Raw genomic sequence first — 16587 nt, forward strand, 5'->3', positions numbered from 1 at the left:
TTCTGTGCTTCCTTTCCACTGTAGGAAAAGAATAACCTGGAAATAGACTCGAATTACAAACTCAAAATATTACAGCAGCGGCTGGATCAAGAGATTACGGAGCACAAAGTAACTAAAGCACGATTGGTAGATGAGTATGAGTCCATAGAAGAAGCAAGGTCTGTGGCCATGAGCGGTTAGTATTTGCTAAGATTATTTTTCATGCAAGTGGATTCAAGAACCTGAGTGTAAATTCTGCGGCTAACCTTATGCATATCAGCACATATGCTGAGATTAACATTATTTCTGTAAATATGTATGTCTTCCTTTTCGCTTATTATGGAATAAATGGTTACATAGATGGTGGCTTTGTCTCAGCCCTGACATAGATACAAGTATACTGATGATAAATAGACCAATGATGAAACCCATTGTTTAAGAGATATGCTGCTTGCCTCCCTATGGTAGCTTAGAATGATGGTTCGAAGTGTCAAAATATAGCCAGTAAACATCCATCAGCAATTTTGCTATCTAGTGCATGTTCTGAAGGATTACAGAAAAATTTGTATTGTTTCTGGCATCTCAATATAAGTCTATGATAAAATAGCAATTTGATTATTTGTATTGTCCTAAAATGTCAGTGTATTTTTAAACTTATTTGTTGCTGTTCAGAAATGGATAACAAGCTGAGAGATGAGAGGATGTCCAGACAGAGAGCAGAGAATCAGGTGATGGAAGTGGAAAAACAGCGGTCTATGTTGGATGTTGATTTAAAGCAGTTCCAACAAAAGGTGGAGCTGCTCAGTAAGCAGAAGGAGAGATTGGAGGATGAGGTGAGAGGAAGTCAACAAGGTTTTTACCATTTTTGGATAATTTTAGAGTTTTAGATTCATATGTTAAGATAAATACTAACAGTAGATATAGCAGGAAAAGCAACATTAAGGTAAATGTACATTGAGTTAAGACCTTTTATAACTACAGAGAGACTCAGTCCTGAGTAAACTATGTAGGCCATTTCCATGAGAGCTTGTAATATGTTATATCATTTTTGTTTATACAATACAGATTGTTTGAAATTTGTTTTTTAAGCAATTTTGTAGCGATAAACTATAGTTTTATAACTTTGTTTACCATTAAAAGGGAGGAGGATGAGGTGCCTGTGTTTCAAGAGGGGTATAAAGGAGAGTGCAAACTTGAAACCCTTAGTATCACAAGGGAAGGCATATTAGTAAGGTTTAGGAAGCTAAAGGTAAACAAGATTCCACCCTCTGATAATTTCCATCCAAGGCTGCTGGTGGAGTTGGTTTAGGAGATTATAGATCTCTTTACCAGTATCTTTAAAAGCTCACTGGAATCAGATAACATCCCAATGAATTGGAAAGTAGCCAATGTGCCATTTTTATTTTAAAAAGACAATGGGATTAACCCTCAATTGACATACCTCTTGGCCTTACCTTGATTATGTGAAAAGTGTTTGAAACTTTGACAGATAACAAAATAGGTCATCTGAAGGACAGGGTCTGATTACAGAGAGCCAGCATGGCTTTAGCAGGGACAGGTTGTGTTTGACCAATTGACTGGATTTCTTAACAGATACGGTGGATAAGGGTGGGGTACTAAACATTATACATCTAGATTTCAGGAATGCATTTGACGCTGTCCCATGTAACAGACTGATTCACAGGGTGTGTGTCCATGGGATAGATGGCAAAGTGATGGGATGGATTGAAACATGGCTGATAGGTTGACAGTAAAGTATGATGGTGCATGGGGAGGTGTCAGTGGAAAATGGTTACCAGTGAAATACCACAGTGGTTGGTATTAGGGCTGCTGTTGTCAATAATTTTTAGAAATTACTTGAAGGATGGACTATTGTTCACGGTGTCTAAATTTGTGGATGGCACCAATTTCGATACAGTGGCCAATGGTGCTTACCAACATGCAAAAATCTAGAGGGCTCTGAACTGGCTAAATCAATGGACAGAAAGAAGGCAATTGAAGTTTAACACAGATAAATATAAAGTCATGAGATTAGGTGTAGGAAGCGAGAATATGCAGTGCATGTTAAAAGGCGATGTGTTTGAGGTAACAGAGCAGGAGAGATCTTGGGGTTTTGGTAGATGGCTCATTAAAACCTTTGGTTCATTGTGGTGAAGAAAGCAAATAAAATTTTGCAATGTGTTACGGAAGGTGTGCATTACAAGTCTGAAGAGGCGATGTTGAAGTTATATCTATCCTTATGAGGCAACATCTAGAGTACCATGTTCAGTTTTGATCTCCGCATTATAGGAAAATGGAAAATTATTGGATGGAGTTCAGAGGAAGGTTACAGAGCTGATTCCTGAACTGAGAGGCCTTGAGTTAGAAGGACAGGTTGTCCACCCTGAGACTAGACTCTGGAGAAAAGGACAATGAGTGAGGAGGGCTTGAAGATGGGTGTGGAGAATTTGGGTGCATGAAAGTTCTTCTGTCAGGCACAGGATTAGGGATTACAATTTAAAATTAAGGGTGCCAAAAGAAAATAAGAAATCTAGGCAACTTTTTTAGTAAGAGTGATAGAATTGTGAAACAGGTTACCAATGAGGATGGTGGAACAGGAAAGCACAGCAGGTTAGTTCCAGAATCATGGTAACAAAACTGAAGGGATGTTTGGAAGGATAGGCTAGATGGACCAATGGTCTTCTCCTGCCCAAAACATTGCTATATTATTTTTATAAAAAGAGAAAACTGCAAATGCTGGATCTACACCACAGGTGCATAAGCATCTGAAAAGACAACAGATTGGTTAATGTTTCGAGCATGTTTCGAGGCTCTTCACGCAAGGCTCTTGATGGTTAACTGAAATGTTAACTTATATTTTCTCTTTTCTGATGCTGCAGTATATGCCCACAATTTCCTGTTTTTATCTTTGTAAACTATTTTCACTTGGCTTTTAACTAGAGCTGAGCCCAGCATCTCTCTCCAGGTCACACACTATCTTTGGCCAAGAGGGCAGACAACGTGCTCCCAGGCCTCTGCCAATGCAAATCCTCAACCGATGGTCAGGAAGGATGTGCAAGTAACCTAGGATAATTTGCTGTCTTCCTGTGGGGATCATCAAGCTTTCAGTCAGTGCTTGTATCAATTGCTGTGTGCAGATTGGCTGTCCTACTTACCCATATGATGGTGATTGCACTTCAAAAATTAAATCCTTGAATGTGAAGCACTTTGGGGCATCCTGATATACGTGATAAGGCAGCATATAAATGCAGTTAATTTCTTTCCTTCTTAAATTGAGACAATTTAAATTAAGAAATGGTGATCAATGTACTTGATTACACAGGTGAAGAATCTGGCACTGCAGCTGGATCAAGAGATGACTAAACGGGCAGTGACACAGAGTGAGCTAAAGGCACAGTCATTGGAAGCAGACCATCTTAAAGGTTCAGAGAAGCAGCGGAAACAAGAGATCAATTCATTGCTGGAATCCAAGCGGTCGTTAGAATTCCAGCTGGCACAACTCTCAAAGTATTTATTTCTGCTTGGGATATTAACATTGTGTAAAAACTATTTAAATGTGCTGTAGTAGGAGACACTGGGCTCGATTTTAGGGTCGGGTTACCTGCGGGTTTCCAGCGGGGGGGCCCCGAAAATCCCGATCTCCGATCACGTGACCGGATTCGGACAAAATCCCGGCCACTTCCGGGTACCGCGCTGACGTGCGGGGCTGCGCGCGAAAGCCCCGCTGGTGGCAATCCCGCAGGCAATTAAAGCCAGCGGGGTTCCACTTGAGAGCACTTAACTTGCTCGTTGTGGTCAGTTAATGAGCTGAAGCAGCTGTCAAAAGAGGAAGTGTGGGATTTTAGGTTCAAGGCAGTCAGTTTCCCACACTGGGGGAAACAGGACCCTTCAAACCAGGCGTGTTGCAGCCAGCAGCCTGTGGCAGGTGCCAAGGTGCGCTCCACGGGGGAGAGCCCTCACCCACGCAGGAGGCCACCGCGTCACAGAGGGCAACCCCTGCCCCCCACCACCCCCCGGCCAAGCCAGAGGACAGACCGACACGAAACCGCAGCCCCAGTCCGAGGACCCACACACCTACCCTGCACAACCCCTCAGACCAACACCTGCCAGTTGGGTGGTGTGTGGACACCCTCGGAGGACGAAGAGCATGACCAGCACCAGCAGCCTCGCAGTCCACGCCGTCCGCCGCAGAGACGTGGATCCCCCCAACACGGTGTGGTTGCACGCCCACCTGCACAGCAGGAGGGAGGGCTACCGCAGAGAGAGACGCGTCGCAGAGGGCACTACCCTCGCCACAGGGTCCACAGACCGAGGCGCAGCTCCCCGGACCTCTCCGAGCAGCAGTGCACAGGGAGGCGCAGATTCGCTCGACATGTAGTCGTGGAGATCTGCAGCCTCTTTCATGCCGAGCTGCTCCTGGCTGGCCCCAGCACCAACTGCTTACCTGTCGCTGGCAAAGTCACCACTGTCCTCCACACCTTCTCCTCCGCATCCTTCCAGGGTGCAGCCGGCTACACCGCCGATGTCTCTCAGTCGTCTGCGCGGACGAGCCCTGCAAATACACCTGCACCTACTCTGCAGTAACACGATGGGTGGCATCAGTGGTGGGTCCTCATAGTGATACCCAGGAGCGGGCATTATTGGACACAATGGACAGGATTCGCGGAGACATGGCAGTGGTGGTGTCAATATAATGTGTGCTGTTTGTGGCTCTGAAATTCAATATGGGTAACACCCATGACAAACCCTTGTGCACCCCCTTCATGCTGACGAGACGTTTGCCTTACCCTGCCTACTGCACATATGTGATGCATGCCCTGTGGCTGCAGCACAGGTGGTGGCAGGTTGAGTGAGGCTGGCCGTGAGGGAGATGCACGAGAGGGTGAGTATGGGATGGAGCCATGAGATTGTATGAGGATTGGGTCGCGTGTTAGTGGCAGGATGAGTACTGGCGAGGTGAGTAGGTGGAGGTAAGATGAGGATGGGGTGTGAGTGGGCATGAAGGGTGATGTGACAGAATAGTGTTGGCGGTGCCGAAGGAGATTTGGGGTGGGGGCAGTGTTGTGGCAGACGGAGTGTAGGGGAAAGACTTCGTGTTCTCACTGTGGCTGACCTACTGCGGTCATTGCAGCGCCTCCTGCACTGTATGCAGGTGGGCCATATGTTGGTGGCGCAGGTGACCCCCTCTGCCACCTCGAGCCAGGCCTTCTTGGTGGCAGAGGCAGGCCGCTTCCTCCCGCCCGCCAGGGGGAAGATCTGTGTCCTCCCCCTCCTCCTCACCCCATCTGATGATACCTGGGGTGAGGCATCATTAAACTGGGAGCAGCCTTCCCCCTGGGCTGCTCCATGCTGCAATTTGTCCCATTGGTTGCAGCATCTGTCAGTGGAGGACTGCCCCTTTAACTAGAGAGCCTCCAGCTGACAGATCGTACTGCGCATGCGCAGCCCGACCGACGCGCAGGCCAGCGCCGTGGACCCCGGAGGAGCAGGTAATTGGATCCTATTAGTCGATTGCCTGCTACGATCGCGTGGGCAACCCACTAATTTCGCCGTTTGGGTTTTCGACGCTCCCGGAGGACCACCCGCTGGGAACCCGCAGGCCTGCTAAATTCGAGCCCCCTATATCTTAGAAAAATAGTTAGTATAAAATTGTTAGGGAAAGTCATTTTGTAGTGAATGCTATTAAGGATTTCCAAGCACTATTCAGTGATAATCAACCAGAAATTGGACATATTATTGCATGTGGTTTCACAAATTACTGATAAAATTTGAAGATTAAATTGCTTAATAACATGTAACAATGTGGTGAGTCAGCATGTTGAAGTACACTTATAACGTGGTAGATTTGCACCAAAGATTCACATTATAATGAGCTAATTGTCTCATTACATTGGGGATTCGTGGAGTGGAGGTCAGGTGTTTTTCTACAGGGAGTAAAAATCTGAAATTGGGGCATATAGGAGATTGTTGCATACCTCAGATAGGGAATGTTTCGGGAAGCATTGGGGAAGAAAAAAGTAATGCAACTTGCAAAAATGAGTACCAAACACTCCATCATGCACTAACATATAGATTTTGTTACAGTTCACTTTAAATGCTAAGCTATCAGAAAGCATATTATCTCAGTAATACTTTAAACCACATCATTTTTAGATGAACCTTTTACTTTTCATGACCTCAGTTGCAAATTCTATCCAACTTTAAAACTTGTTATTTTTATTTTAATTACTTGTGAATATGGTTCAGTAGTTACCTATTTCATCTGCCGTTGAGGGCCATTCTTGATTTCTCATCTTGTTTTAAAAAAAAATGCAGAATAGCTTTTTGTTTAATGTCTCCTAAAAGTGTACGGACAAAAGTTGTCATAATGGTTCCCACCCTATGTATCATTTCCATGATCGATGCACGATACAGTTCCCAGTTGAATCATCCTTCCAATCTTTCCTTACTCTCTGTCATAAAATGCCTTTCCTGCCTGTGATGCTGCTGCCACTCCCTCCCAGTCCAAATGATCCGCTAAAGATCAATCATTTGATTCCTTTTGTTAAATTTAAGGACTCAATGGTAAGCAACATTAGGAGGGTTACAGATTTAAGTCCTTTCTTTGCTAAATCCCCAATCTCAGCTGCACTGCTCTGGGAAGTGGTAGGCATTACCCTAGCAAGGGAAAATCAGATGGGATTTCCCACAGAGCCACTGTTGTCTGCCTCTTGGTTGCTGGCTATGACCTGTATTGACAACGGTCTTGTTCCCTAGGCCAATCACCCCACCCTGTCAGCCGCATTGAGGCATGTCCAGCATGAGGACCTATAAGAAGAGACACAAGTTAAGAAAGGCGTCTGCCTTTCATCCGAGATGTCTTTTAGAAAAAAATCTGGAGAATTTAAACAGTTGAAATTGTTGCCTCTACAGCTTTAATCATATTCTGTACTTGCTAATGTGTAGGTGGGTCAAAAGAAGCCTACCCTGCAAACTAGCTACTATTCCCAGTAGTGCTCACTTTTGGGAATATGTAGATTGTGTACTAATATTGTTAAACCCTATGCCTAAGTGCCATTATACCAGTTATTTGCTAATGTCGGGTCAGTTTTTTTTACCCCCCTGTAGCTATGAGTACAGATTAAAATGAAAGTTATAATCAATTAGTTGTATCAGACCTTTGCTGCCTCTTAATATACACTATACACGAATGATTTTTTTTTGCACACAACATATATCAAAATGTAGTGACGTGGTAGTCAGTATGGGAAAGTGCAAGCTTTGTCCACGAAGCAATGGACATTTTAAACAACTGTTATTTTAAGAAATTAATCTCAGGAACTGTTAACCTTAAACTGTAATTGATATAAAAAGCCTTTAGAACTCGCAGGTGGATGTAAAACACCCCATGGTACTATTTCGAAGAAGAGCAGGGGAGTTGTCCCTTGTGTCCTGGCCAATATTTATCCCTCAAACGTCGTCACTAAAAAAACAGGTTATCTGGTCACTATCATATTGCTGTTTGTGGCACCCTTCTGAGTGCAAATTGGCTGTTGTGTCCCCTATATTGCAATAGTAACTACACTTCAAAAGTATTTCATTGGCTATAAAGCGTTTTGGGACATCCTGAGGTCATGAAATGCGCTATATAAATGCAAGTTCGTTCTTTTCTCCACATCAAAGAAAATCTTACATTTTATAGTGCCTTTCACAACCTCGTGGCACCAATGAGCACTTAATTACGTATGAAGTGTAGTCACTGCAGTTTTGTAGGCAAATGTATGTGGCAGTTGCACTCATCAAGGACTCACAAACAGATATGTTTTAGTAGTGTTGGTTGAGGGCTAAATGTTAACCAGGGCACATGGAATTTTATGGGATCTTTTACATCCACCTTGGGGCATTACTTTAACGTCTCATTTGAAAGATAGCAGTTCTGACAATGCAGCACTCCCTCAGTACTGTATCGAAATGTCATCTTAGATTATGTGCTTGTGTCCTGAAGTGGCACTTGACCCCATAACATTCTGACTTAGAGGCATGAGCGCTGCTACTGAGCCAAGCTGACACATAAAGCTTTGGAAATTTATAAGGATTCCTATATTTCTGTCAATTCTTTCCAGCCTGAACTTGTATGACTTTCTGTACCAATTTTCCATGCTGTATAGTTGACTTTGACCAGTTACTATCCTCCTTGGGTGGGGGCAGGAGGTGGGGGGAGATAATTCTAATCTCTTTATGGTTGAGGTGGCTCCAAGATGACATGCCTGGCAATGGAAGCTTGGAACCAAGTTAGCTGTTTGTGGCAGCCTCGGTAATCTGACAGCTGAATCAGGCAAATCCACAATACTCCAGAGCCCTGTTGATTGACCAAGCATCTCGGCTCATTGCTGGGACCTGGAGGGGTACACCTGGGAGCTGGGATTCTTCCCGCTCAGTTCAGATAACCATGCAAGCTAACGTCCCAATCGGTAAAGTGATCCTAGTTGGATCAGTGAGAGCCAGCTCTGGCAAGCTGGTTTTACCTGGCTAAACTCCACGTATAACCCTGTGCTCTGTTAACCTGCACTTGACTTGGGTTGGTGGAATGTGTCCCAATGGGGAGAGAGTTTGAACTCCATATTGGACAAACAAAAGTCCTATAGGTGGGTGTGGATTTATTAGTAGCTTAATTTGGAGACTCTTAAAACACAATGATCGGTTTCCATGCATGCCAGACACCTGACTGAACAGAAAAAAAATAGACCAGATTTAAGGCATTTATTCTATTGCCACAATTTGTTATACTAAGAGAATTAGGATTTGAAATGGAGTTGGTAGCTGTTGTGTGTCTAATAACATTGCTGCTAGAAATGCTTGTCACAGCCAGCTAAAGCACTGTCTGATAATGCCCCTTCTTGTTTTCTTAAGGCAGTATCGAGGAAATGAGGGTCAAATGCGGGAACTCCAGGACCAGCTTGAGGCCGAGCAATATTTTTCAGTGAGTGCGACACTTCTCGATATTCCAGGAGTTGACTTTGGATACAATAAAAATTCCTAAAGCAGCACATGATGTATGGGGTCTACAATGAACCTTTAACTATTTTAGCCACAACTTTTAGGTTCACATTCACTTTGCGCTATAGGCCCAGTCTCATTCATGGGCAACATTCAACCATTTTTTCCCTTTTTTCCTGGAAAAATCTCGAAGGTTTAGTCAACAAATTCTCTTGAATAGCAATACTAGTTGTTATTGCATACTGCAGATCCCCACACACCATGTGGTATTTTACATGTTTTTAGTGTTTCCAAATTTATCTGAAAAATCAGATTAAGAATGGTTTTGAATAGCTCTGTACAAGGGTTGTAAAACCACCAACAAACTGTATATGTACTGTTCAGAATGGTGTCTTCCAGAAGCTCAATAGAGCCACTAGCAGGTGTGCAGTATGCTTATAAGTACACTTAAAAGAAATACACCTTGGTAAGGCCTTATCCTTGTTCATTGGCACAAAAAACACACCCTCTATACTTTTTGTAGCAAATTGAAATATTATGTATAATCATGGCTAGCCTTCCCATCAGGATAGCCACCATTCTGCTATTTCCCAGGCTAGGATGCTGAATGGAATTTGAGAGCAGAGCACTGAAACACAACAGGTTTTGCAGCCTTGCCTTTAGAAATTATAGGGAAATATGTGCCAAGTTTGAGAGGTCAGTGACTACATTGTGAGTGCTCCATGAACTTCAGCTCATTCAAAACTCTGCTGCCCATGTCCTATCTCGCACCAAATCTTGCTCGTTCATCACACTTGTCCTTGCTGACCTATGTTGGCTCCTGATCCCACAAAGCCTCACATTTAAAATTTGTATCCATGGCCTCATCCCTCCCTATCCCCGAGGCATCCTCCAGCCCACAACCCCCTTCCCCCATACTCTCCATTCCTGTCCCCTGTGTATCCCCTGTCCCTTTGCCCCACTGTTGGCAGCTGTGCCTTCAGTCGCTTAGGTCCCACTCTCTGAAATTTCCTCCCTAAACCTCTCCACCTTCTTTTACTCCTTTAAGATCCTCCTTAAAATCCACTCTTTTCACTCCTAATCTCTCCCTCTTCTTTACGCCTCTGCCCAGTGTTTTGGAACGTTTTTCTGTTAACGTTGCTATATAATGCAAGTTTTTGTTGCTGCTGCTTCCTTGATACTTCATGGATAAATGCATCATGTGGCAGTACACACAGTGAAGTTTCGAGTGCTTTAAGAGCTTTTGGTTTGGTTACTTTACAAGTGGTCAGGTAAAGTATGAAAATAGGGAATCCATTTTAGAAATTCGCTAACAACTAAAATATATTTGACTTGGTCTACGAAAACAAGATGAGAGGACACAGGTTTAAAACACAGCCTCAATCAAGACTAGCATGTAGAGAATTTATTTTCCTTCATAGTAGTAGCTAAGTGAAACAAAATCCCAGCAAAGGTATTTGAGACTCAGTTGATTAACTTGGGAACATAGGAACAGGAGTAGGCCATTCAGCCCCTCGTGCCTGCTCCGCCATTTGATAAGATCATGGCTGATGTGTGATCTAGCTCCATATACCTGCCTTTGGCCCATATCCCTTAATACCTTTGGTTGCCAAAAAGCTATCTATCTCACATTTAAATTTAGCAATTGAGCTAGTATCAGTTGCCATTTGCGGAAGAGAGTTCCAAACTTCTACCACGCTTAGTGTGTAGAAATGTTTTCTAATCTCGCTCCTGAAAGGTCTGGCTCTAATTTTTAGACTGTGCCCCCTACTCCTAAAATCCCCAACCAGCGGAAATAGTTTCTCTCTATCCACCCTATCCGTTCCCCTTATTATCTTATAAACTTCGATCAGATCACCCCTTAACCTTCGAAACTCCAGAGAATACAACCCCAATTTGTGTAATCTCTCCTCATAACTTAACCCTTGAAGTCCGGGTATCATTCTGGTAAACCTACGCTGCACTCCCTCCAAGGCCAGTATGTCCTTCCGAAGGTGCGGTGCCCAGAACTGTTCACAGTACTCCAGGTGCGGTCTAACCAGGGTTTGTATAGCTGCAGCTATACAAAAAGGGGCCAAATTGATATCTGTTTGGGACTAGAATTGGAAGTTATAGGAACAGGAGTAGGCCATTTGGCCCATTAAGCCTTCTCTGCTGTTTTATTAAGGCATGGCAATTAATTTCAATCTCTTGCCCTTTCTTCATATCCCCTATTAGCATTACTACTTCAGTAGATATCGACTATCCTCAATTGATTCTGCATCAATAGCCTTCTGGGCATTACATTTTACATATCTTTTATGTAGATTTTTTTTTCTGGATTTGCTTTTAACCAGTCGTTAGTTCTAATTTTAAGATTATTTCCTTTTGTTCTAGATTTCCCTACTAGAGGGAAGAGTCATTCCCCATCTACCCTGTCAATTTCCGTTGCAGTTTTAAACCTCTCACTCAAATTACCTCCTCACCTCTAGGGATTTTTACCCAAATTATACTCAGTCTGTCATCATATCTCAATCCCTTTATCCAGGGTATCATCCTGTTGAATCTTAGTTGGACTGCCTCCAAAGCCAGCATATCCTTCCTAAGGCGAGATGTGCAAAGTTGAATACAATACTCCCAAGTGAAGTCTGTACAGCTGTCTGTATAACTGCAGTGGTACTTTTTTACTTTTATGCTTGATACTTTTTATGCTGAAACCCAGCATCCCATTAGTGTTTTTGACTGTCTTTTTTACATATAAGATGGCTCTCAGTGGCTAATGTACTTGGGCCCTTAAATCCCTTTGTTTTTCCCAACCTACTTCATTGGTTCCCCTATGTAGACTCCATGACCATATGTAAACAATTTTACAACACCAAGTTATAGTCCAGCAATTTTATTTTAAATTCACAAGCTTTCGGAGATTTTCTCCTTCCTCGCCATGACCATATGGCATTCTTGCATGCAAAGTGAGTTATTGCACACCTTATGTTAACATAAGAAATAGGAGCTGGAGTAAGCCATATGGCCCCTCGAGCCTGCTCTGCCATTCAATATATTCATGGCTGATCTTCTACCCCAACTCCACTTTCCTCCCTTATCCCTTAATTCCTTTAGTGTTCAAAAATCTATCAATTTCAGCTTTGAATATACTCCATGATTGAGCATCCACAGCCCTCTGGGGTAGAAAATTCCAATGATTCACATCCCTCTGAGTGAAGAAATTTTTTCTCATCTCTGTCCTAAATGGCCAGTCCTTTATCTTGAGACTATGACCCCTAGTTCTAGACTCTCCAGCCAAGGGAAACAACCTCTCAGCGTCTACCCTGTCAAGCCCTCTAAGAATTTTATACGTTTCAATGAGATCACCTCTCATTCTTCTAAACTCCATAGAATATAGGCCCATTCTACTCAATCTATCCTCGTAAGACAACTCTTTTATCCCAGGAATCAATTTAGTGAACCTTCGTTGCACCCCCTCTATGGCAAGTACATCCTTAGACAAGGAGACCAAACTGTACACAGTACTCCAGGTGTGGTCTCACCAGAGCCCTGTATAATTGCAGGAAGACCCCCTTACTCTTTTACTCCAACCCCTTGCAATAATGGCTAACACACCATTTGCCTTCCTAATTGCTTGCTGTACCTGCATGTTAACGTTCTGTGACTTGTGTACAAGGACACCCAAATCCCACTGAATACCAACATTTCATAGTCTTTCACCTTTTAAAAAAAAATTTTTGCTTTTCTATTCTTCCTACTAAAGTGGATAATTTCAGATTACAGATGAGACGTTAAACTGATGCCCTGTCTGCCCTTGCAGGTGGATGTAAAAGATCCCAAAATCCCTGGTCCAAATCAGTTGACTTCGGGAGTCCCCATCTAGTGAATATGTGGTTCACCAGTGCCTTAGCCCTGGCCTGTGCCGTCGTAATGGGGGTTGGAAATGCTTCTACCCATTTTGAGAATGTGACTACTACCACCAATACATACTGATTTCCTCAAAAGGACTGGGGAAAGGGCCCAGTATAATCTATCTGTAGATCAGTCCAAGGGCCTACTGTCGGCCAAGTGTGGCACAACTATGCCTTTTTGGTATTCACATCTGGATTGTGTTGTACACAAATTAAACAGCTTTGACAGTAATGCTCCACTTGGTCTTGCAATCCTGGTCAACATGCCACTTGCTGGAGCCTTTCTAATGTTCTCCATCGGCTGGGGTGTCCTGAGGTGGGTGCATCATGGGGTTTGGTAAAGAAAAGCATGTAGCTCGTTCTGCGGTACCACCCGTTTTTGATCATACCTCTAATTTTGGCTTATTAGCATATTTTCCCTGTAGGTTTTCTTTCTTTTCTAAGGTTACCATTGCTGCCTTTATTTCAGGGTTCCCATTTTGTAATTGTTTTAAAACAATTGAATCAGGTATTTTTGCAGATGATTGGATTCCATCGGGGGAAACATTTCTACCAGATCCCTATCCGTTCACTCCTCACGTCCTTTCTTGGCCAGTTCATCAGTTTTCTAATTTCCCTCCCAGAGAGGCTCGTATTTGTTGTGTGCCCTGACTTTATGAACTGCCATTTCTCTGGGCACTTCCTGTGCCCTATTGAAAATTACCTTCAGAATCGGAGTTGAGGGTCATGTTTTCCCGTCGGCGAATGTGAAGTCTCCTTTTTCCCAGATCGAGATATTCCATTGGAGTTACACACGTACATGGAATCTGAATGTATGGTAAAGGGGATTGGAAACTCAGCAGGATGTGTGACCACATATGCCACAGCTGCCAATTCGGCTGCCTGGGCAGATGTATGTGCTGGCAATTTTATAGCTAATTCTATTTGCTTATCAGGGTCATATATGCCACGTCCTGTTTTCCTGTCTCCGTTTTCCACTTTACTAGATCCATATACATATATATTCCGCGTGTTTGACAACATGCCTGCCTTTTTTGGACCTTCAGGGTGGTTTTGGTTGGCCACCTTACCTTAATGCTTTTCTCCCTGATGCATCAGATTTCCTGCCAAGCTGGGTGGATTTAAGTTGTGGTGGACCTTTAATATCTCTTCCCTTACATAAAGGGTCCACTGGGCTAAGTGGACGTTGGACACTGAACCGTCGTTCGATCTTTCGCCCAACATCAACTCTGTTGGAGTTTGGTTGGTTAGTAGGTGCAACGGTACCAATCCCAATATATAAGTAAAATGCCTAATGGCCCACAAGATTGCGAGCAAATGTTTTTCACACGTGGAATAGTTTACTTCTACCAGGGTAAGGACTCGGGACGCATAAGCGACTGGTCTGTGTGTCATGGGTCTTTTAGTTTAGGACCGCTGATATAGAATATTCACTGGCTGCCGTTTCTAGGTAGAAGGTCTTTTCCAGGTCAGCTGGGACTAGAACAGGGGCTTTCTGCAAAGCTTCCTTTAACTGTTTAACCGTCTCTGTATAGGCAGATGTTCATTCCCACTCAGCATTCTTTCTTAATAAAGCATAGTAGCAAAATTTTCTATAAAATGCTGGCAGTACCTCACCAATCCCCAAAAATGACTGTACCGCCTTAACTGATGCTGGTAATGGTAATTCCTGCAGTTTTTATTTTCATTTTATTAATGACCCTTCCCACCCCCCCCCCCCCCACCTTAATAATGTTTACTCCCAAAAAGATTACCTGATCCTGTGCTATCTGTGCCACCTTTGGATTAACCCTTAACCCGTACTTGGTTAATAATTGTAACAATTCTCTTAGCAGTCTCACATGGTTTTCCATGTCCTGTGTATGCAACAATAAATCATCCACATACAGTATTAAGCATTCAGGCTGGCTAAAATGAATCATGGCTTTAGCCATCTGTTAATGGGAAATGGATGAGGAATTGTGAAATCCTTTTGGTCAACAAGTCCAGGTATACTGTTGGTCCTGGAATGTAAAGGCAAACTTATACTGGTGTTCCGGATTAAGGGGAACTGACCAAAATCCGTTTGCTATGTCCAACACCGTGAACACAGTGGATTTTGTTGGGGTCTTATTAGTTCCGTTGGGACACATGAGGGCATTACCGTATGTAGCTGTCAGCAATCGATGGTCAATCGCCACGAGACACCTGGTTTCTTAACAGGCCAAATAGGTGAGATTGTTCTGGTCGCTATTGGACGCAAGACATCTTGCTGGAGGAGTGAGTTTATTGCCTTTCTAGTGTGCTCGTTTGCTTCCCGGGAGAAACGATACTGTTTTAGTGGATGGGGCAGGTCAGGTCCCTGCATGTCCACCACTCCTTTCATTCTACCACAATCATGTTTATGTTTGGCAAACGTTGCCTCATTCCCTTTTACTACTTGTTCTACCTCAGGGCATATATTATGGAATATTTCATTCAAGTCAAATCCTTGTACCTCTGTGATCACACAGATTTCTCCATATTCTGGGATTACTACTGGTTCCTCTACCTCTGTCTCCTCAGGCTGCCAAAGGGTACTATTTGCTAAGTCCACAATCAGACACCTCCCCACTAGTACATCTGCTCCCAATACTTCTCGCGTCTTCTGCGACAGGTTCATTATAATGCATACCCAAGTACCCTCACTAGATCCGATAGTTATAGAGATTGGCTGGGATTCAACACCTGTTTGGGAGTTTCCCGTGAACCCACTTAATCTCAAGGGTTCACTGGTGGAAAAAGGAGATTCCCTCAGTTCTTGCACAGGTATGACAGTTCTGGGAGCTCCTGTGTCAACCAAATATATGCCTTGGTGGCCCCCTATCAACAGTTATACATGGTAGTCCATGAGTCGTACTGTAACGGGCACAAATACTTAGGTGAGGCCTGACCCCAGTATTGGGGACTGGGGGAAGAATTAACTTCCGGTGCCTCTTGCTGTTCTATTGCACACATAGGAAGGGTGGTGGGTACCACCTCCTTTAGTGCAGCCTTTATATAATTTTCAACGTCTATTAAACTTGACTAAAACTTGACTGATTCATTCCCACCTGGGTCCTGTCTCCCGTACGGGGCTGTTGGTTTCTTACGTTGGGACACGTTAAACATTCTAGCGATATGTCCCAATTTATCGCAGTTATAACATTTTATATAACTGCTTCTTCTCTGGGGCTGGGATCCTTTCTTTTGGGGCCCTCATTTTTCCATGCTGGGGCTTGCATGGTATAAACTGGCTGTTTTGTTTCCCCCAGTAGTTTCCTATTTGTCCACTTGTATTTTTTTCAGGTCTCGCTGTTCTGTGTGTTGCGGGTCCGTTGCATCAAAATCTCCCCATGCTGCTTGCAAATATGGCTGCGCATGATTAATCAAGGTCCTCAACCACCTAGCCTCAGTTGCACAGTGAGGATTCAATTGGTTCCAAGCTAGATTTGGCCCATACACCCTTTCATAATACCTGCCGTAATCGATCGGCATATACTTCGGGATATTCATTGGGTTCCTGCCTGCAATTTGTTAAGACCTCACTAGGATCTCCCCTATGGAATCCAATGGCTGTGAGCACAGCCTCTTTCATTTGCGGCCATGTTCGATGCCATGCTTCCTATCTTGGGGCAACGCTCCGAATACCTCTGACTCTAAAGTCCATAATAGTAACCGTATCTTTTCTGTATCATCTAGTCCACTAAGCTCCGCGGCATGTTCTATGTCTTTAACATGT

The 16587-nt window shown here is 43.6% G+C and overlaps 1 protein-coding gene across 1 annotated transcript in view; it reads left to right on the forward strand.

Moving 5' to 3' along the window:
* rock1 (Rho-associated, coiled-coil containing protein kinase 1) overlaps positions 1-16587 on the forward strand; it is a 278787-nt gene that overhangs the window by 212637 nt on the left and 49563 nt on the right. The window contains exons 18-21 of the mRNA XM_067979744.1: positions 25-175; positions 652-812; positions 3302-3486; positions 8869-8938. Of these exons, the coding sequence (XP_067835845.1) occupies positions 25-175; positions 652-812; positions 3302-3486; positions 8869-8938 (567 nt within the window). The remainder of the gene's footprint in view (positions 1-24; positions 176-651; positions 813-3301; positions 3487-8868; positions 8939-16587) is intronic.

Source organism: Heptranchias perlo, chromosome 3 (assembly GCF_035084215.1).
Source record: "Heptranchias perlo isolate sHepPer1 chromosome 3, sHepPer1.hap1, whole genome shotgun sequence".
NCBI lineage: Eukaryota > Metazoa > Chordata > Chondrichthyes > Hexanchiformes > Hexanchidae > Heptranchias > Heptranchias perlo.